General features: G+C 40.1%; 1 protein-coding gene across 2 annotated transcripts; it reads left to right on the top strand.

Annotated features, from left to right (window-relative positions):
* The first annotated feature begins 3,220 nt into the window (after positions 1-3,220).
* Positions 3,221-22,676, top strand: pkp3a (plakophilin 3a). 2 transcript variants are annotated; one of them, XM_058075123.2, is made up of 14 exons: positions 3,221-3,359; positions 5,763-5,940; positions 10,581-10,672; positions 11,115-11,872; positions 12,945-13,068; positions 13,473-13,677; positions 14,852-15,026; positions 15,870-15,987; positions 16,078-16,242; positions 16,809-16,991; positions 17,078-17,231; positions 19,148-19,343; positions 19,445-19,532; positions 21,404-22,676. In XM_058075123.2, exons 1-14 carry the CDS (start codon positions 3,357-3,359, stop codon positions 21,443-21,445), a joined length of 2,481 nt encoding a protein of 826 aa, XP_057931106.2. In that variant the 5' UTR covers positions 3,221-3,356; the 3' UTR covers positions 21,446-22,676. The 2 variants fall into 2 exon arrangements, with proteins under 2 accessions (XP_057931106.2, XP_057931105.2); XM_058075122.2 differs by lacking the exon at positions 3,221-3,359 and having other exon boundaries at positions 5,609-5,940.
* The last annotated feature ends 303 nt before the right edge of the window (positions 22,677-22,979 follow it).

The following is a 22,979-nucleotide window of genomic DNA, read 5'->3' as shown; positions in this document are numbered from 1 at the left end:
CAACTATACACCTATTAAAAATCAACAACAATAAAGCTTTCGGCTTTCTCTTCTGTGCACCTACAGTAGCCCGGGATGTCACAGGTTTGATTCCCAGTGGAGATGCCTGTGGTTTAGGCATGTTTAGTGTTGCTTGGTGTTACATGTCTGATGCATGGTAAATGGTTGCGTTGACGACACTTTCCTGTTGTAAAATTGCGTGAGAAGGTTTACACGTCACTTCCCATGACTATGGCGCACCTACAGCAACATAAAATTAGATATATTACTCAAAACAACGGTTTCTGTGGTACACAACCAAACAATGACATTTGTTTTTTAAATTAGGTAGTAACAAAAACTTTTGATCAACTTTAGTTTACTTAAATTTTTTTTTATTAATTTCCTCTCTCATTTTTTTTAGGTGAAGTTAACATATTCCCTATGATTGTGCCTCACAGCTACCTGTCACTACCATTTTGGCCAGCAGAGGTCGTCGCTGTACCTGCTGCAAAAGCTCTAATTTGCCTTTTTGGTCTACTGTATTGTATTTGTGAAATACTATTTACTAGTACTTTAAAGTACTGATTTATAAACTTCTGTTTCAGAGTGCAGTGTGGAACGATTCAATAAAATAATATAATAATAATCAGCTTTTATAAAAGGTCACAGAGGTATTAATTTAACAGTTGTTGTGTGGGGGAGAACTACCAGAAATGTTCCTGTGTTAAGTCAATGTATTTCAAATTGTGTCCATTTTCAGATGTCTACAAATATAATATAGTATAATTTTTATAAAAAAAACATTACATAATATACCACTGATGATTTTAAGTGAAGTGTTTAGTTTTTAACACAGTTTATCAGTATTGTGTTCTCCGTTTGTGAGACGGTTATGAGTGGATTACTATCACCTTATTTGAAAACTGACAGCAGTTGCCAGGCAACCAGTGCAGACATCAGAGTGTTATTGCTGTGTGCCAAGAACTATTCTGGCACGGTAGCCACAACCCCCACCTTAAAAACAACTTTGTGCTTATAAATCATAGAACCTTAGAGAGGAGAGGCCTTTGGCAGATTATGAGACTGTATGATACTGATACACATTTCAGCAACCATGTTATACTTTAGAGTAGTCAGTGTACAGCTTTATAGCAGTATAGATTTACCATTCATTGAAAGTGACTCGTTTTGTTTAAATAGCTGGCAACACAAATAAATACCAAGATAATTTTATTGTCTACAGTTAAGCATGCCCATGGTAGCCTCATGGTCTGGGGCTGCACGAGTGCTGCCGGCAATAGGGAGCTGCGGTTCTTTGAGGGAAACATGAATTCCAAGATGTGCAGTGACATTCTAGATCAGGGGTCTCAAACACGCGGCCCGCGGTCCAAATATGGCCCGCAGGACACTAGTTTGAGGCCCCCGCCTTAATATGAAAGTTTAATGTTAGTGCGGCCCGCGCAAGTTTGATATGGATGCTGTATGGTATCATGTACCCAGAAAAAATTATTACGTTTGATTAATGTTCATGTTAAAGGTTAAATAACTGTTAATAGTTATCCTCCCTATCCGTGTGGAAGTGGTAAGTTTTTGGCTATTTAAGTTTAAAGGAAATAACTTGAAGGCTACCGTTTAGGTCGCTAGCTCTCTTGTTTATGAGTTAGCATGTGTCGCAAGACCCTGCAGTTGCGCAATATGTTGTAAATAAAAAGAGTATAAATGTGACTATAGTCGTGTTTTGTCATGTCTACAGGGCTCTAATAATGCTTTGTTCATTTTAATCTGAAAAAAATAATTTGTCTACCCACCAACTATATGTGGTTTTATGTGGTTTTATGTGGTTATATTTATTTATTACTGATTGATTGATTTTCTTTATTCTTGATTTGTTTATATATTTTTCATCTTATTTTGTGAAGAAAATTAAAAAGTAAGATATTTGAGAACAGTGGAATTTTTTATCAGAGCTTTTCTTGTAGAAAATTGGAACCAAAGCAAAGTTTAAATAATATTTTTTTTAAATAAATGCTCCAGTGGCCCCCAAGTAAATTGAGTTTGAGACCCCTGGTCTACAGTTAAGCATGCCGATGGTAGCGTCATGGTCTTGGACTGCACGAGTGCTGCCGGCAATAGGTAGCTGCGGTTAGGGTTAGGGTTACATTAGGGAAACATGAATTCCAAGATGTGCTGTGACATTCTAGATCAGCGGTCGGCAACCTTTACTATGAAAAGAGCCATTTTACCCAATGCCCACTGAAGAAAAATAGCCTGGAGCCGCAAAACATATAGTATGTTTAAAACAACATTGGAGGGAATTTGGGGGTATCAAAGTAGTTCAGATAAGAAAAGACGAGTTGGAGTACTCTTGCTAGTTTTGGAGATAAACTTACATAAATGGATGTGTAAAGTACTGTAAACGTAAAAACAAGTTCCCATGCCGCTGTTTTTAAATTATCTCGAATTTATTTTTTAGATTTGTAGGTAAGTATTACTTGTTTTTCTTCATGTACTGAACTGGATAGCAGTCAGAACTCACTCAGGATGCATTCATGGTCTCAGACAAAGTTGGATTTTTTAAAACTCATTACAAAAGACGTGCATTTTCCCCACTCGGGTGTTAAAAATATTCAAGCATCGCAAAGGGAGCCACAATAAAGAGTCTGAAGAGCCACATGCGGCTCTGGAGCCGCAGGTTGCTGACCCCTGTTCTAGATGATACACACAGCATCTACACAGTAGATCAGTAGATCATAGTAGTAGATCTACTCAGTAGATCTACACACACATGCACAGCATGATACACAGTATGAAGGATCTGTCAGAAGGAGCTTATCACTCTGTTACAGTCATGCTTCCATATCACCCCCAATCTTGCTTGAGTGACAAATGGTGATGAGGTCATGCTTGGCAAAATTCAGCCATTCACTAACTCTCCACTGGGTTGAGATGTTGAGCAATTCATCGCCAAATGTTGGGAAACACTTCCACATCAATAGCAAGTGACGAAAACACTCGAAATAAAAGCAGCATATTCAGCAGAAGAATTCAGAATCCCACCTCACTTCTCATAAAGTCTTCCCACGGCTTGCGGAGTAGCATCATCACATTCATTTTTACTTCACACTTCTCCTTTCTGTCATCTACCCTCTGGCAGTACCACACCCTGCAGTGTCACCAACTCTTCCTTGACTCATTTCTCTTGTTTGGTGCCAGTATTTACACGCAGTGAGAATTCAAATGTTTAGGGCGGTGACAGTTAACACAAACTAGAACACTTAATACTCTGTGGAAAAAAAAAAATCCCATCATATCTAATCACCTGCTTAGGAAGAAGGGAGTGCAAAACATCCCGAAACAGCTGAGCTTCACTGGCAATGGTAGGTCAGCTTTTTATAAATGACTACTTACGGCTTAGACGTGTATGTTTTAGTCATCATTGTTGTGAAATTTTACTGTGAAACTTGAAAAAATGCTAACTTCTGCAGTAGCCGGAGGAATGACGCTACTTATTAATACGCTTCTCCATTCAGTCCCTTCAAATACATTCAATTTATGAATTATAACTCCATAAAAAGGTTGTATAGTGTACCATACTGCGTGATATGAAAACTATTTATCATCATTCAATAATGTACTAATAATAATTCATCATACCTTTCTTCAGTGACTGGCTGAGAGACATCACATGGTTTTTTTCATGAGACGTCCGGCGTCCAATTTCAGTTAATATTTACAGTGTTATTTTCATCCCAAATATATGGTTGTTTTTTTTAGCTTACATCTAGGAGTGCGTCAATATATTTCATTTAAGTACATTCAAGTACATAACTGAGCATATACAGACAGGCGTGTGGTTAAAAAAAAACAACTCTCACTCTTGGGAGCTGTTAAAGCATGGAATCATAGTAACACACTCTGATAAAAACTTGGGTGTGGAGTCACCTAACGACTGTGCCACACCTTGTACAGGTTCTCCATTAACACATTACAAAATGATAACATAAAAATGGGACAAAATGCGTCAAGATGTCTTTCGTTGTGTGTCTGCACTCTTAATATTGCACACTTAAGCAAAAATACACTTCTTACCTCAAGTTTAATTCAAAAGTTATTTTAAGAAACTGTTAGATATTCATGATAATACAATAAATACAATCCTGATATGTTTATCACGAATTTACCGTCATGCACGCGTCTAAATTTGAAGTTTCAAATTCAAATGTGACACATGTTGAGCCGGTTTAACGGGCAGGACTGTCTGGTCCCTCCCTATGCACTGTTAATGTGTATTCAGGCAGGATGTCATACTTCCTCACCTACCGTAACCTCATGGTAACTTATGGTCATGGGGTCAAATAGATGACGTTTGCCTTTAAGTGACTGCCTTCAATATCTTCAATCAAACCTTCCATCAAAAACATTCAATCTTTTTCAGGACCTGGAAAAATAATTCATGCATTCATTCATTTTCTACCGCTTATCCTCACAACGGGCGCGGGGGTGCTGGAGCCTATCCCAGCTGTCTCCGTGCGAGAGGCGGCGTACACCCTGGACTGGTCGCCAGCCAATCACAGGGCACATATAGACAAACAACCATTCACACTCACATTCATACCTATGGACAATTTGGAGTCGCTAATTAACCTAGCATGTTTTTGGAATGTGGGAGGAAACCGGAGTACCCGGAGAAAACCCACACATGCACGGGGAGAACATGCAAACTCCACACAGAGATGCCCGAGGGCGGAATCGAACTCGGGTCTACTGGCTGTGTGGCCTACATGCTAACCACTCGATCACTGTCTAGTACAGTTGGTCATCAAATTATTGGAAGTTTTGTGAAAGCAGTGCTTTCCCAGTTATTTTCTGTATGCCCCCCCCCCACTTCCACCCCAGGGAAATATTTTTTTGTCCCCTCCTGATTTGAAATACTAGAGAAATTGATATACACACTGAATTTGAAACTGAAAACAGGAAAATGCAACAAAATAGAGAGCATACGAGCGTATTCAAGAGTCAAATTTCATGTTTTACAATTTACATAATAATTACATCATTTACATAATACAAATATGTACATTTTAATTAAAATGAAGCCCCCCCAGTTCCCCACCACCCACTATTTGAGAAGCACTGCTATAATGACGTGACTTTATTTGAACCAAAACAAATAATGCTGTACACCATGCTGTTTTCAAGCTGTACAATAACTACAGTATATCCACATGTATTAATGATACACTGCATATATAGTTGATATATGATATATATATGGGGAAAAAAAAACATCTGAATATATATATTTGTGACCTGATCTTTTTTGTCTAAATCACATCTATTTTCTAGACCCCATTGTCACGTGTGAGCCGGAGCCTACCATCCCACCATGTATACTACCCTAACCTGCATGTTTAAGACTGTGGGAGGAAGTAATACAGGACTGTATTGTAGTGGACCTAAAGTGTACCTAATGCTTCGTTTATCGAGTATGTAGCAAACGTAATGAAGTGAGACGATAAAAGTGTCGACATGGTAACGTTACGTAAGAACACAGCCCACCTGAGCGTGTCAGGTAGACTGTCACGGAGTGTCGAAGCCCCGCCCCCTTCCAAAGAGCACCTCTGTACGGTTGCAGAGCCTCAGTGCGCTTCCACAAAAACACTCTTCGACATCCGCCGAGAGAGGCGCTACTTGGCTCTTCACTTTTTCTGGCTTTCTTTTCCCTTTTATCCACAATGAGCACCGCGGCTTCAGAGACCGTGTTTCTTTCTGCTCTACAGCCCAATAACTCGGTCACCACCTATGGCCTCCCATCCGACAACCAGCTCGGGAGCGGCGCCTCGGTCTCGGACGAGGTGTCCAGGGTCCGGCGAGTCCAGCAGCAGGTTCAAATGCGGCTAGCAGAGAAGTCCACACTTCCGCGTCAGAATGGCTCCACTTCTGCCTACGCCATGTCAGGTATGTAATAAACTAGTCCTTCTTACTTTAACCTTTTGTCGAACCTCAAATATACATACTACATACTTGTGAAGGTACACCTTGTTATTTGTGTTAATTTGTTATTTTAGCTAGTGGTGAAACTTATAAAATAACACAGGTTAGCAACAAGTGATCATTGTTGGTGCAATTAAATGGCCACCGGTGAGACCCTTTATTTTGGTCGGATGACGTCACAGTAGACCATTTTAAGCAAGTAAATAAACACACTGAACTAAAAAGGTGCCAACACAAAATTCTAAATTTTGTTATTGAAATGACTATTTATTTATTTATTTTTTTAAATGACTACGTAATATGAGTTGTGGTAATGTTTTAATTTTATTTGAACATGTACACAAGCTACAATGGAATACAACACATAGTTCATTTACGTATTAGAGACTGAGAAATTAAGGAAAATGTTGAAAAGTATGCGGTAGTATATGATGGCATGTTGACAAAAGTGGGAAAACCTGGTCCCTACGTCTTTATCCAAATTCTCACATATTGAAAAGGTGTGGAGAAATCATATCACCAACATCCTCCCACTTGACTGCTTACCATGGTTTGTTAGGGTCACAGAGGTGGCGAGAGGTGGCGTGTACCCTAAACTGGTCACAAAAGTAAAAAAAACAAACAAAAAAAAAAACGATAAAAACATTTCTATAAGTAAGTTAAGTAAGTTTTAAAAAGAAACAAACACGGCACAATCAATAATACACAACTTTTATAAATTCCTGATGCAGAAGAATTGCATATTTTCATAGACTGGACTATAAACACTGACTATTCCACTCAACCAAAGCTAATTATTTCAGTTAATTTATACTTTGTCTAATCAGTTGTGTATTACAGAAACTTCCCCTTAGCTGATCAGAAAAAATGTCCCTAAAATGACAACCGATAGACCAATAGAGCAGCTTTTTCACATTTTGAATTGCTTATCGTTGTCCACATGCTATCTCGTCCACTAACAATGGAATGTGTCCATTCCGCTTGCCTGCAGGTTCCTAACAGAACAACCCGATCTTGCGGCCCTCACATGTGAAAGGGTTAATGTGTAACAGGCTCCAACAAGTGTTGCTTTCATGAACGCTCTTGCGATAACAGACTGAGGTGCAAGCTTTTCTCTCTGCGTTGGGTTTAGTTTCTGCTATAGTCAGTCACTGGAGGAGAAGGTCGGACAGAGGTGACTTTGCCGTGAGAACCAGATGTTGCCTTAGCTTGTTTGTTAGCAAGCGTTCTGTTGGCATGAAGCTTGTACATGACAACGGCAGACTTGGTATCGTTACGTAAGCAATGAGTCTCCAAAAGGGAAGTGAGAGGTCTTGTTTGTTGACACCCCTGGAAATTACTTCTTATTTTTGCATCCCATCATTAAATTATTTTGAAAGTGAGTGACCTCTAGGTATCTTATGTAACCCTTTTAAGTAATGGATTGGTCAATGGTGGTTGAAGATTGTTTTTCCCACTCAGCCCCCAGGCAATGATTGTGTCAATGTCTTCTTTGACAGCCAACTCCATGTTCTCTGGTTCTCTGTAAGTGTCTTCTTTAATGGCTGGAATGCAGCAGCTCATGCGGCATGCTGCTTCTCTTATACCTTTGACTGGTTTGAGCCTAGATGCTTAACACTTCCAGTTCTACGTACGTCACGTCATTATTATTATACTCCCTATTCGCAACCTCCAGAAGAGTCAGCACATCAAGGAGACGCCCATTACTAAAAAGAGAGCTGTGTTTAAAACAGGAATTAGCAAGGAAAATCCTCCTGTGTTGCAGCTACAGGATAGTGCGGATGATCATATCTGGGGGAGGCAACATGGAGACGAAGCCCAATGTTGAGAAGGGAAGGTGGGACAAATTTACAAGAAAATAAAGAGAAGCCTGTGTGTGTGTGTGTGTGTGTGTGTGTGTGTGTGTGTGTGTGTGGTGTTGCAGGTGTGCTAGGGCGTTGCCTGGGGGCGGAAAAGGGCCGCATCAGTCATTCCTCTCTGTACAGACCGGTTTGTCATGCATTTGCTTGTGTGCACACGCGTGTTCTCGACATGTGAAGCATGACAATGGTCTGAAGGTCCATTTTGCTGACATAGGAAGTTTGGACATGAAGACATGAAGTAGAATTAGATATAGAGAACTGCATCAAGTGATACTATTACTTTAGACAAGAAAAGTAAAGACTGGAAGGCTTCATTATGGAACAGCGACATGGCGCCCAAGTAAACCATGCAACCTTGTAGCCATGCAACCACACTGATTGGTCAGCTTTTTTTAATACATAATTTCTGATATTTTGCCTTTATTGTGTTTCCCCTTTAAGTGTCATTCTTAAATCTGCCAAAACAAAGCCGTTTATAGTCACTAGACTCATAGGGTATGCTGGAGTCTATCCCAGCTGACTTCCAGCGAGAGGCGGGGTACACCCTTGACTGGTCGCCAGCCAATCACATGGCACATATAGACAAACAACCATTCACACTCACATTCATACCTATGGACAATTTGGAGTCGGCAATTAAATGGAGTAGTTGAAGTAGTAGTAGTCGTGTAGTAGTGAGTACTCTGTCGGAGAATAAAACTTTAACTTGTGTGTGACCGCCCTGCCTCAAGGTCTGACTTGCTGAATTTTATGTAAAGTGGAACCGGAACGTAAATGTTGCAACACTAAATGCCCTCAAGACATAACAATTCTTTGAAAGCGTTGGCTTTTAATGTTTTTACATTTTTGGTTTGGAGTGTGACTGTGGGAATGTTTGTGAAGTCAGAAGTCACTGAGAAAGGCAAATAAATTCTGTAGTATTTTTTTTAGCTTGATTTAAACTTTTAGTTCATTTGGAGCTCTTCATAATCCATACAAATATGCATGACTGTGTCCAGTCCTTTAACTTTATCTTCATAAAATACAGCACAAATGGGCATATAGGTATTCACACATAATGAGAAAATGGTGATTAATTGAAAACTTTGATTAATTTAATTAAAATTTGTAATCATTTGACGGCCCTAATAATCCCATTCATAAGTAATGTAGAGGTTAGGTTGTCCTCCGTTGACCCATATATTTGAATGAGGATATTGTTACCCATTGCTGCTGTCAGCTGAGACAGCTGTGGGAGAATGTTTTTTGTTTCGGATGTAAACTCCAAGTGAACGTCAAGGAGCGATAATAAGCTTTTGCCTGCACATTCACATTTGAATCCACATGGAGAAGAATTAGCCTTATTATATTCATAGTGTTTTGTTTTTAATATGATGTATGTTTTTTTCTTGCACAGCAATGGTGGCTCTGTGTGTGTCAAGTATTTTATTTTTACCACATCGTGATTTGAATTTTGCAGCTTCAATTCTGTCACAATTTTTCAAAAATATTTTAATGTTCAAATCATGCTGTAGGGCTGCACGGTGTACAAGTGGTTAGCATGTTGGCCACACAGTCAGGAGATCAGGAAGTTTGCATGTTTTCCTCATGTGTGCCCATTTACTATACATGTTTTATTTATGTCATGAATGTCTCTGATTATATCTACTATATTGGGTAGTATAAGTGGTTTTCTATATGCTCTAACTATGAAAATATTAAATTCATAAAGAAGGAATCTTACTTTACAGAAATTCCCTTATTATGGTCGGGTGTGAAACCAATTTACCGCAATAAACATGGGATTATTGTACATCATTTTTTTTTTAATCAGCCATAAACTACAGTTGTAGACATACTTAGTTGTAGTGTCTTCAGCGTAAACCACATAAATAAATGTCTAGTTCATTGTCAGTTTGTTTGTTTGTGTTGAAATAGAATATGAAAATAAATGAATATCTCTTGGTCGTTTTCATTTTGTAAAAGTAGCTCTCACAAGAAACAAGACCAGTGACCTAGACTGTGTATGTGTGTCTAATGAAGAGTCTGGAAATTACACATACACAAATATTTCAAAAATGCGTACATCCACTTTTGACCTCTTCAAGAAACACAGTCAGACACTGAGTCAGAGTTCATAAACAGCTTTGCTTGTAAAAAAAAAAAAAAAAAAAAAAAAGCGAAAATTCTAATGAACAGCAATAATGACGGGAAGTTAAACACGTGGGAGAGCACTTTTTGGGAAAAGCCTCCAGTTGTCTTTGTGGTTTTTCTGCTTTGACCTGTTTGGAAACTGTTATTCTTCCGCCTTTGTCGTTCTGTGATCTGACGTGTTTCTCAAGTTTTTACTCACTATGAGCTTTTTAAGAAATTTAAATAAGAAACTTAGTTTAGATAGAACTGTGACGTACACATTTTTAACCTCTTAACTTTCTACTTGAAAGTTTTGCTGAAAGACTTAAGAGACTTAATTATAAATAAATGTACTTGCATTTTTCCCATCTTCAAATCCAAACTCAAAACTCATCTGTTCAAACTAGCTTACTCTCTTTAACTGCGTCACATGGTCCCCCCCCCCCTTATTTATTGTATGTTCTTATTCATTGTTTGTTCTTTTATCTTGTATTTTATATTTGTGTTTTTATATCTTCTGTACAGCGACCTTGGGTGTCCTGAAAGGTGCTTTGAAATAAAATTTATTATTATTATTATTATTATAACAATATGTAACAATATGTCCTTGTTGTATTTCCTTAACTGCAGACTACGGTGGATCTTCCACTTTGAAGTATCAGACCTACAACCCCGGTTACAGCTCCAGGTCATCCTACATGTATACAGGCTCCAGAACCATGGTGAGTACGACCCCATTATGACCAGAACATCTTAACGTGCGAGTGGACCCTCTACTAGCATATGCAGTATTTCACAGTCTGCTGTGAAGGGATCAGCTCAGGGATTTCAAGTCCACCCTCTAGATTCCGACATTTTAGTATTTCAGCACAAGGTCACTGGATTTGTGCCACAGTTGTCAGGATTTCTAACATGCTGACATGGCATAATAGACACCTGTTTGCTACAACCGTAAACAGCTCTCATCATCAACTTTATATGACAGCTTAATTAACCTTTGATTGACCACTGGCTGTCACGTCTGTTATCATATTGGGAAATTGCCACTGTTGCCGAGCACTGAGTTACACACAGACGTTCTCCCACACATGCAGCACACACATCATATGAAGTAACACTCCCTCCACATTTAAGTGTAACACTGACTCCCTCCGTCATTTCCAGACTCCACAGATATCACAGAGGTCCTCCGGCTTTAGCTCTCTCTCAGCTGGCCCAGACATGGCCCAGCTCCATAGAATCAGTGTCGGTGGCGGAGGAGTTGGAGGTGGCGGCGGTTATTACAGAGAAGACGTCCACATGGGCACCTACCAAGGGAACCGGAACCAAATCCGCATGGAGCCGGACCTCGTCTCCATGCATGCAATGAGACAGCAGACACTGCCGTCAAATTCCTGGATGGCGGACGGCAGCGATGCCGCCAGCTTGATGTCCGACCGCGATGCCACCTTTAACCGCCAATATGTCCAGAGCAATGGCTACACCAGCCAGGTGAGGCAAGGGGGAAGCTCCATGACCTACCAGGCCCCCATGCGCCGATCACACAGCGGCACTATCTCACGTGGCACAGGAATGGCAGGAGGACAGATGGAGATGGTCCAGCAATCCTTCAAAGGCCCAGCGTATCGCACCCTCAACAGGATTAACAACCGAAACCGGATGAGCATGGGCTCCATGTCGGGGACCCTGCAGCGGCAGATGTCTAGCGGGTCCGCCATGTATGGAGGTGGAATGGACAAAGTGGACATGGGCTTCATAGGGCCAGGAGTGTCCTCCATTTCTCAGGGGAACTTGCATGCCATGCAGCAGCGTCAAAGTACCATTTCCCGGGCCGCGTCAATCAAAAGTATGCAGAGTGTGGGCCGGGGGGCTGACATATTCAACGGGCAGATGGGGGTCGGAAGCATGGGAAACCTCAGTGGGTAAGGTCATTTTTTTTATTTATAATGATGATAAACTGTCGTTTGTTGTGAGTTCTTAGTTGATGAATACTCATCTTATTAAAGGATTTGTAGAGAGAGTAGAGTAGAGCATCCAGAGTCCGTGTGCGTGTGTGTGTGTGTGTGTGTGTGTGTGAGAGAGAGAAAACAGTAACCACTATGGATTGTGACCTGGCTTCATAGCTGTAGGACTGGTTTTGGGTGTGGCAGCTCAATTTCAGGCCTTGTGTTTCACACATCCAACACGGTGAAGGGGGTTAGCCAAGTGGATTTACGGACATCTGTGAGTTTTGGTGGCAATTCATCAAACTGAGCTCTGCAAATATAAACACACATTATCTGTGTGTGATTAATGTGGCTGCAGTTTAAATTAAGCGAAGCATGAAGTTTTAATTATTAGCGTTTTAACTATTTTGTGCCACAGTTACGTTCAGCTCTCATGGTAATGGTAATTGTTTGGTTTATTTCAAACATACGTACATTTGAACATATTATTTGGAATATAACATGGTTACATTGAAGAACTTCATTTACAGTTACACAAATCAAGATGTGAGAAAATGAGTAGAAGAAGAAGAAAAGCTACCTACCCCTTCAATTAAAAATATTTTTTACTGTGTTCAATATGTACCCGTTTACTAGCTCTTTTAATATTAAGTAATAAAGTTTGTAGATAGTGTTCCGTTATATAAATAAATACATACATTGTCCAGAATAAATACAGACAGGATGTATGATAATGATACCTTAATTACTGTAAATATTATTAAACCTGAACTAACATTAACATTATAGAATTAATAGAATGAATGAATAATGAATACAGTACATACAGAGTGTATTATAGGTAATACTGGCATAGGTAAATATGTAATAGATGATAGTGGTTGCACATATAAGTACATTGTGTGAGTTTCTTATTAAGCCCATTCAATATACCGTATCGATGCCCTATACATATGCTAAAATATTTTGTATTGTGTGTGGATACAAATGTTTGAGATGGAAGTTTTCCCTGATGTTGTATTTCTTCTCTCTTGTACTCTTTAAACAGGATCACCTCCTTGGACATGGCCACAGCTGTACAGTACCTGAGAGAACCAGACCCCGATTTGCAAGTCCTGGGTGCAGCTTACATTCAGCACGAGTGTTACAACGACAGCGATGCCAAACATGAGGTACGACACAAACACGAGGCCTGTGTTTGGAATGCCTCAGGCTGCTTTCTCAGCACCTTGTTACTGAGGAACTTGAACCTTCAAAGTCTGCTTTTACCAGCTCACTTTTTGGCCAGAACCTTTTAGCTACTTGGAGCTTCTTGTTTAGTGGTGGGAGCCGGTTTATTCCGTTTCAGGAGGGGGATGCTGGAAAAAGCTCAAATGTGCTTCCAATCAGGCCAGTGAGTTGCCTCCTAGCCTAGCCTCTTTATTAAAACAAAACTGTTATTTTCAACTGTTCCTTTAAAGTTCATGTGCCCTAATATGCACATTACTAATTCATTCCAATTAATTGTTGTTTTGCAAATGTTTATATACTTTAAAAAGATATAATGTGGTGAAAAAGTTTTCATTCGTGTCTCAAGGTGCGTCAGTGCAAGGGCATCAGTGAGCTGGTGAAGCTGTTCAATGCCGAAAACCAGGAAGTGCAGCGCTATGCCACCGGTGCCACGCGCAACCTCATCTATGAGAACATGGAGAACAAGGTGGCCCTGATTGAGGAGGGGGGCATCCCCCAGCTGGTGGAGGCACTTAAGGAGCCAGACGACGAGCTCCAAAAGAACATCACCGGTAGGAATTTTCAGTCTTTAAAACGAGAACATGACACGACATGCAGCTCAATTTGTTTTTTTTCTTACCCTTTCTCCTCCCAAGTACCAATTAACTTGAGCAAAGACATTCAGATGCAAACCGGGTCTCTCTAATTTTTATTCCTCAGTCCATGTATGATGAGAAATAGCAAAAAAACAATTACACAAAAATGTGTATTTTTATCACTACAAAACATCAGCTCAGCTCACTGTGACTCCTTTACAGTCGCCCTCACTCTATCATGGTTTAAAAATGTATTAATAAATACTAATTTCTGGCCTAAATGGACTAAAATGCAAATACAAGGCAGAAGAAGCATTCAAAATGTGAATGTATTATACATTGGCCACTAGGTGTCAGTAATTGTTCAGTGAGACAGGCACTAGACGTGATTGTCTGACCAGGCAATTATTTCACAACAGGCACACTAACATAATAATCATAATATAATAACACGGGCGACTGTTGGGTCCATAACCCTCAACAAGCTCAAACTCAACTCTGAACCTCCAACTTGGTTTCCTGTCCTGTACACATCTGTCCGCCTGCCAGTACAGTCCCCAAGGGAACACATTTATTGTGACACTGCTCAAGCAACAGTTTTATTTACGTTTTAAATGGCTTATTTACTTATTTTGTCTCTCTCTCTATATATATATATAGTCTGTATTATACTATATTGGGTGTTACGAGTTTAAAGCAGCCATTACAATACTTTGATGAGACAATAGCCACCCCAGGAAGTACGCTGTCCAACAAAAAAGCAACAGGGATCTGTTAATGTGTGAGTCTCTTACCTATGTACTGTATGTATGTGAGTATCTCATTTTATCTAATATATCTTATTTTCTATATCTATATTGGGTAATACAAATGCAAAGGTGACTTTATGGTTGTTATTTTCACGTCTTGAGGGCTGTAATAATGTTAAAAACTGTATTTAGAAGACTGTAAACTGGTTTTCTACGCCATAACTAAGAAAATTTTAAATTTGATTGATATGGATTGATATTTTCGTCCTCCCATGATCATGTTGAAGTATCCTTAGGTGAGATACTGAACCCCCAGTGGTGGAAAAGCGCTCTCCATTTATGGTGGAACCAATTAACCATGACAAACCAGGGAACTTATTAGCATATTTGTGTTTGTGTAGGTATCTTGTGGAACCTTTCATCCAAAGACACCTTGAAGGAGAAGCTGGCCCGGGAGGTTCTTCCGGAACTGACAGACAGGATCCTCATCCCTCTGTCGACCAGCAATGAATCAGAAGGCATCAGGCAGTCGGCTTCCGAGGCCGAAATCTTCTACAACACCACCGGCTGTCTCAGGTACTCCTCACTCATCTGCCCCCTTTTTTTTGTTCATGTCCATCCCACTCCTTTGTTCCAATGTGTGTGTCTCTCTGTTTCATCATACTTTTCCTAAAACAACTAGCATTTGCATGAACCACTCCAGGCAAATGACTCTTGTTTTGTGTTTGACAAGGCTTGTTAGGCTTATTTCTACTGTGTTTGCGTCCAAACTGGTTGTTCAAATATAAATATGTGTACATATACAACAAACCAGACCATATATGTGCAGGAGAAAGTATCAGGGTCACAGTAAAAAGGCACAAATATTTACAAATAGAATTTGTAAAGGGGCTGCTCGGCGGACGAGTGGTTAGCACAAAGGCCTCATAGCGAGGAGACCCAAGTTCAATTCCACCCTCGGCCATCTCTGTGTGGAGTTTACATGTTCTCCCCGTGCATGCGTGGGTTTTCTCCGGGTACTCCGGTTTCCTCCCACATTCCAAAAACATGCTAGGTTAATTGGCGACTCCAAATTGTCCATAGCTATGAATGTGAGTGTGAATGGTTGTTTGTCTATATGTGCCCTGTGATTGGCTGGCGACCAGTCCAGGGCGTACCCCGCCTCTCGCCCGAAGACGGCTGGGATAGGCTCCAGCACCCCCACGACCCTCGTGAGGATAAGTGGTAGAAAATGAATGAATGAATTTTTAAAGCCATAGAATTATGAGAATAAAAAATTAATTTTATAAAAATGAATATAGTCTTATTTTAGTATCAAAAATCGTACTCTCGAAACCAGCCACAAATTCAGCACTGATCCAACGAGGATTGTGTAGTTCCTGACATTGTTCCTGACATCACCTCTCCCACATTTTGAAGGAATCTGAGCTCAGTGAATGAAAAGACTCGTCAGCAGATGAGACAAACTCCTGGCCTGGTGGACTCCTTGGTGACCTACATCAGAGCCTCGTTAGACGAGAACAAGGCGGAGGACAAGGTGAGACCAGATGACCTTTGAGCTACTTTTCCAATACCTTCTCCTTAAGATTGTGTGCGTTTATTTGCATGTGTGTGTTTTGCTCTTCAGGGGGTGGAGAATGCGGTGTGTGTGTTGAGGAACCTCTCCTACCAGCTCTACAGCGAGATACCGCCATCGGCTCTGCTTCGCCTGGAGGGGCCGAGCCGAGCTGAGGATTCTGGGAAGGGAGAGGCCATTGGATGCTTCACGCCTCAGAGCAGGAAGGCCAAAAATGTATGCACATTCTAACATTTCCTTTCAGCTTATTTGATAGGTTAAAGAAAAAATTAATAAAATAAAATAAAATAAAAAACTAATATAATAAATATAATTAATTATAATTAATTAATTTAAAAAATATATAATAAAAATATAATAAAATAAAATAAAAACGGAATGTAATCCCGTATCCCAAATGAAAAGTCTTCAGTGATTATTAACACAGTCTGTGTCTTTCCAATTAATTAATAAAAAAAAATATATATATATATAATAAAAATACAAAATATAAAAAATATAAAAAATATAAAAAATATAAAAAATGTAAAAAATATAAAATATATAAAAATATAATAAAATAAAAACTGAATATAATCCTGTGTCCCTAATGAAAAGTCTTCAGTGATTATTAACAAAGTCTGTGTCTTTCCAATTAATTAATTAAAAACAAATATATATAATAAAAATAAAAAAAATAAAAAATATAATAAAATAAAATAAAAACGGAATATAATCCCGTATCCCTAATGAAAAGTCTTCAGTGATTATTAACACAGTCTGTGTCTTTCCTGCCCACACAGAGCATGAACCAGGATGTCTCCACCTTCACCGAGGTGGCCCGGGTGCCAAAGGGGATGGAGTGGCTGTGGCACCCACAGATTGTGGGGATCTACAACCGGGTCCTGCAGCTGTGCGAGATCAACTCCACCACTCGTGAGGCAGCGGCGGGAGCGCTGCAGAACATCACGGCTGGAGACAAGAGGGTCAGCGTTCTACATCCTCCATCAACCTTAAAGAAAACAACTCCTCTTCGACTCATTGGCTTGAATGATCTCCTACGTTCCTGCAGTGGGCAGCAGTGCTGAGTCGCGTGGCCATGGACCAGGAGCGCATGTTGCCTGTTCTGCTAGACCTGTTGCGCACAAACAATGACCTCGAGCTGCGTTCCATCACAGGCTTCCTCCGGAATCTATCCCGTCATGCCAAGGACAAGAATTACATGGGTATGACTTTCTTCCTTTCTTTATTTACCTCTCTCTCTAATGTAAGGATACACAATGTCATATTTACACAATTTCATTTTTTGCATCAATGAATACCACCCTAACCAAAAATAATGTAAACCCATTCCAAATACCCCCAAAAATGATAGTTTTACATGCACAAAATAATGCAAACATAATTATATGATGGTACAACTGAACATTTAACATTATTTTTACCTGGTTTTGCAAAGAGGGAGGGAGAGTATAAGAGATTATGCTTGGAGCGCAAGCATAATCTTAGAAGAAGTACAGAAACAGAGTACAGAGTACAGAAACATTTTTTTTAAACTGTTTCTGTATTCATGCCACAAAAAATCCATGCAAAAGTCTGTCAAAGGCTTTCTACAGTCCAAAATAATGCCAAAAACATGTCATGAAATGAAGTAAAAGTTTAACATCATTTTATTTGTAGTCGACACCCTTGGACAAATAATATCATGACCTTAGTGCTGCTGTCAAATTTGAGTCATGTAAAATCCATAAAGCACAGCAAACACTCTATGTGCAAACAATGCGGGCGTCGCCTATTAAAGCGTGTCGGATTCACATCAATGGGTTAACTTGGAGCAAGTAGGGCAAGTATCCTTTCATTCATTCATTTTCTACCGCTTATCCTTACAAGGGTCGTGTGGTGCTGGAGCCTATCACAGCTGTCTTCGGGCGAGAGGCGGGGTACACCCTGGACTGGTCGCCAGCCAATCCCAGGGCACATATAGACAAACAACCATTCACACTCACATTCATACCTATGGACAATTTGGAGTCACCAATTAACCTAGCATGTTTTTGGAATGTGGGAGGAAACCCGGAAAAAACCCACGCATGCACGGGGAGAACATGCAAACTCCACACAGAGATGGCCGAGGCTGGAATTGAACTCAGATCTTCTTGCTGTGTGGCCTTCACGCTAACCACTCGTCCTAGGGGAAGTATCAAATAATGGAATTAATGGAACTAATGGTATTGCGTAGCGTCACATGGGACTGAATAATGCTTCCGGACACGGGAAGTGGTGGTGACAATGCATGCATACTATTGTAAACAATATTTGGTAAGGTGTAAATAAGTATAAATAAATGAAAAATATATTAAAAGCATACAATTTACACTATAAAATTAATGTATTATTACATAAAATACAATTGAACCCATCATTTCAATTTAAGAAGTGAAAATTTGGAGACAGTAGTAGAATTGAAAACATTTTTATTTTAATTATTTTCCTTTAATTTATTTAATAGAAATGTCCAGGCAAGCAGACTGTTGCTGTCCAATTAAAATATTTTTATGTATGAAATGTAATTTTTTTAATGTATAAATGAAAAATATTTCTTGAAAATAAATGATAAAAAGCGGCACAGCGATCGAGTGGTTAGCGTGCAGACCTCACAGCTAGGAGACCAGGGTTCAATTCCATCTCTGTGTGGAGTTTGCATGTTCTCCCCGTGCATGCGTGGGTTTTCTCCGGGTACTCCGGTTTCCTCCCACATTCCAAAAACATGCTAGGTTAATTGGCGACTCCAAATTGTCCATAGGTATGAATGTGAGTGTGAATGGTTGTTTGTCTACAGTATATGTGCCCTGTGATTGGCTGGCCACCAGTCCAGGGTGTACCCCGCCTCTCGCCCAAAGACAGCTGGGATAGGCTCCAGCACCCCCCGCGACCCTCGTGAGGAAAAAGCGGTAGAAAATGAATGAATGAATAAATGATAAAACAGTACATGTTGCCATTGGACAGCCATAAGTTGACGGTTCTTTGAATTGCTAATGTAGCTGCTGTTGTATGCTAATGCATTAGCATGAGGAAGACTGTACTAAATCTGGAATCCTGCTCGGCTAACAATTCCTGTTGTTCCTGTCGTTTCCTTGTGCAGCCACAAAGGTGGTCAACAACCTGGTGGCCAAGCTGCCTGCCGACGGCCACCAGAAGGAGCCGTCGAGCGACGTGGTGGTCAACATTTGTGGAATCCTCAACAATTTGGTGACGTGCAGCTCTGTCGCCGCTAGGGACGTGTGCTTCTTTGACGGCCTGCCCAAACTGGTCGGCATTAAGAATTTGCATGACTGCAGGTGAGGCAAAGCGAGGCGTGTAGTCTATATGGCTTAGAAGAACGGCATGACAGACAAGTGATGGTGCATCATGGGGGTTCTTTTTGTCATTTTTGTTGTAGTTCCGGAAAGATAAGAGCAGCCAAAGCAGCTGCCACAGTGCTCAGCAACATGTTCCAGTACAAGAAACTGCACAAAGACTACAAGCAGGTACGGAAACAATAAATACAGACATATTTCTTTTACCATATTGACTTTTATCAACCTTTTATCAACACTCATTTGACTTCAGTGAAGTATTTCGGAACTGATCACTGTGTCGTCCGGATATGGCGATCCTGTGCAGGTGTTGTTACACCAAGAGTTGGTCATGAGTGGTCCATTTAAGGAGATATGTTTAATATCGAAAATTCTTTACTATGGAGTAATGAGGCGTGACAACACTCGACAATCTGACAACCAAAATTGTGTTTTTAAAGTCATTCAGTATAAATTCAGGTCTGAATAAAATAGTAGGCGAGGGGCTGAGGATAAAATTCGGTCGTGGTCTACAAATCACAAACTACCAAGATAGTATCCACACTATATAAAAATTTAATGGAGGGAAAGGCGGCTATTCAAAACAAAACAAATATTACAGAAACTGAATGGTTGGGTATGATTATGACCCAAAATACCATCAATCATCTTGGATCTGGAGGGAGAATTGCTGGAAGAATATAATTAGATTTTTCATTACACCAGAAATTAAACAAAAATAACTTAAATTTACCCACCCATGCTGGCATCAGTGTGGTACAGTCAATGTCAACCATTCACATGTGTTTTGGTTCTGCCCAAATATCATTCATTTTTGGAAGAGGGTATGTAAAAACCATGGAGAGGATTTTGGGTTACAATGGGACTTTTTCATGTGAGACATTCTACCTGGGCCACCTGGTGGGAGACCTTGCATTAAGAGAAGATAGGTATTTATATAAAATCATGTTAGTAGCATCCCTGTGCATGTGTGGGTTTTCTCCGGGTACTCCGGTTTCCTCCCACATTCCAAAAACATGCTAGGTTAATTGGCGACTCCAAATTGTCCATAGGTATGAATGTGAGTGTGAATGGTTGTTTGTCTATATGTGCCCTGTGATTGGCTGGCGACCAGTCCAGGGTGTACCCTGCCTCTCGCCTGAAGACAGCTGGGATAGGCTCCAGCACCCCCGTGACCCTCGTGAGGAAAAAGCGGTAGAAAATGAGTGAATGAATGAATGTTGGTAGCAGGTAAAAAAGCTATTACCAAAAAATGGCTTAATCCAAGACCCCCCGGTACTGGAGGACTGGCTTTGTGTGATGTGAACACAATACATGACATGGAACTATGCAAATCAAATCAACTTTTTTTGTATAGCACTTTTCCTGCAAAGACATGCAACACAAAGTGCTTTACAGAATTAAAACAATTACCGCAATTAAAAGGAAAAAACTAAGAAACAAAAAAGTGCCCCCATTTTGTTTTGAGTGTGTTTGTATTGCTGTTGACGTTTTGCTTAAAATAAATAAAAATAAAGTATAAAAAAAAAATTTGGCCGTGGTATGAGGGTTAAAAAAACAGGGGCCTCCAAATCAAATACTGCATTGGGCCCCAATTTGGCCTGGGGCTAAGAAAGTGAGAGTGACAGGTATATTGTATGTCTTTCTCAGTAGTGCAAAAGTCATTCTCTGAAATTCTCCCATTCATTCCAACGGCAACCAGCACAAGACCATACATCATCACCACATACTGTATGTACACATGCACGTCTCGATCGGTCTGCCATATTCTGCAGCTTACGACTTGCCCCACCCAAGGGTGCAGCGTTCCACTCTTATGCGCAAGTCCTGACAGAGTGGAAAATGCCTTCATACAACGTGCACTTTACAATCAAACACAATCTGTGTTGTCTTGTTGATGAAAGTTTGTTTTTTTTTCTCCCCCTGAAGAAACTCAGCAGATGGGGCGCTCACACCAGATTTTGTGGCATCATATTTGGCTACTTAAATGACTTCTGTTCAATGTCTTTATTTCGATGTGCTCTCTTATGTTCCAATTACAGAAAGGGTTTACAAGACCAGACTTTGCAGACATGACCATCTAAAACGAAGGCAACCTCTCGTAGAAGGTTGATCAGTCCTGCACTCCACCAGCAACCATCGGAAGAAGTCTTCTCTCGATGACTGACTACCTTTTTAAACCATTCCAAGATTACAATAAAAAAAAAAATCTGATTGAAAGTTTGTTGGTGGGACGGCGATCGAGTGGTTAGCGTGCAGACCTCACAGCTAGGAGACCCAAGTTCAATTCCATGGCGTTTGCATGTTCTCCCCGTGCATGCGTGGGTTTTCTCCGGGTACTCCGGTTTCCTCCCACATTCCAAAAACATGCTAGGTTAATTGGTGACTCCAAATTGTCCATAGGTATGAATGTGAGTGTGAATGGTTGTTTGTCTATATGTGCCCTGTGATTGGCTGGCGACCAGTCCAGGGTGTACCTCGCCTCTCGCCGAAAGACAGCTGGGATAGGCTCCAGCACCCCCGCGACCCTTGTGAGGAAAAGCGGTAGAAAATGAATGAAAGTTTGTCATGATAACACTCAATAGATGTGAGAGTGGAAAATGGACTTGAGCATGTGTGACTTTTTGCTAACCAAAAATGGGAGTACTGTATTTTAGTGTTGTTAGTATGTCATCAGGGATGTTTTTGTACAAGCAGATGACAGTGTTTCTGCTGTGTAGATAAGCATTATCATAGAAAGTAATGTGCTACTTACACAGCATCTTTGTATATATTGCTTTTTGTTCTACTTATTCTACATATTTTATTTTATACACTGTAGCTTATAGCAATAATAATGTTTTGCAATGAGTAAAAAAAAAAATTATATCAAACTGAATGTAATCCAATGATAGATCATGCAGATTTGTCTGCTTGTTTATAGCTGTATTGGGATATTGGTGTGCCTTCAAAAGATGTTATTCCTTTTTAAGTCATGTGTGAAGTGTCATATTTCTTTTTAACATGACACTTTCAATTTTGAAAAAGGCTGTATCTGTGGAGAAAGAGAGAGAGAGAGTGTGTGTGTGTTATTATGAAACCAGTGGTGAAAGAATGCAGTCCTAACTAGTTTTCATGTTTGTTTTACTCATCTAAGTTTTTATTTTGTCATAATTTTGTTTTCTGCTATGATAAATTAGATTTTGCTCCAATGACATGCATTATTTCACAGCAATGTGTTAATGTTGTATTTTTAAAAAAGCTGCCCCCCCCCCCCTCCGTGTATGTGATATACATGCTGCTGTATCATCTGATTGAATAAAGAAACAGATCTAATATGTGAGGTGTACGTATTTGCTGCGGCTGTAACAGGCCGACACTAAAGTGCTGAAATGTGGACCACTCCCTGTTTACATACTTGCTCCTGCTCAGACAGGAACAATTCCAGCCCTTCCCTTGCTGCACCCTTTCTGTAGCCTCCCACTTCATAATGACTCTATGATGGCAGAGATCAGTAGGCAAATAACCGCCTATTTCAGGTAACTGTCTTATTTGTGTGGCCCCCACATGGCTCTATATGATATTTATGTCATAAAGAAATGTCAGAAACTGTCACCTTGGCCCTGCGGTCATGTTTGA

The sequence above is a fragment of the Doryrhamphus excisus genome, linkage group LG1, assembly GCF_037039965.1.
Source record: "Doryrhamphus excisus strain RoL-2023G ecotype Guam linkage group LG1, RoL_Dexc_Guam_v1.1, whole genome shotgun sequence".
NCBI lineage: Eukaryota > Metazoa > Chordata > Actinopteri > Syngnathiformes > Syngnathidae > Doryrhamphus > Doryrhamphus excisus.
The sequence above is the reverse complement of the archived record's forward strand: the minus strand, read 5'-3'. Positions and strand labels throughout refer to the sequence as shown.

What these genes read in the sequence shown, in the direction of transcription:
- pkp3a (XM_058075122.2), top strand. Translation starts at nt 5,718, where the DNA reads ATGAGCACCGCGGCTTCAGAGACCGTGTTTCTTTCTGCTCTACAGCCC. An exon ending in AACACCACCGGCTGTCTCAG is followed by an intron (nt 15,027 to 15,869) that starts GTACTCCTCACT and finishes CACATTTTGAAG; the next exon opens with GAATCTGAGCTCAGTGAATG. An exon ending in TGCACAAAGACTACAAGCAG is followed by an intron (nt 19,533 to 21,403) that starts GTACGGAAACAA and finishes TTCCAATTACAG; the next exon opens with AAAGGGTTTACAAGACCAGA.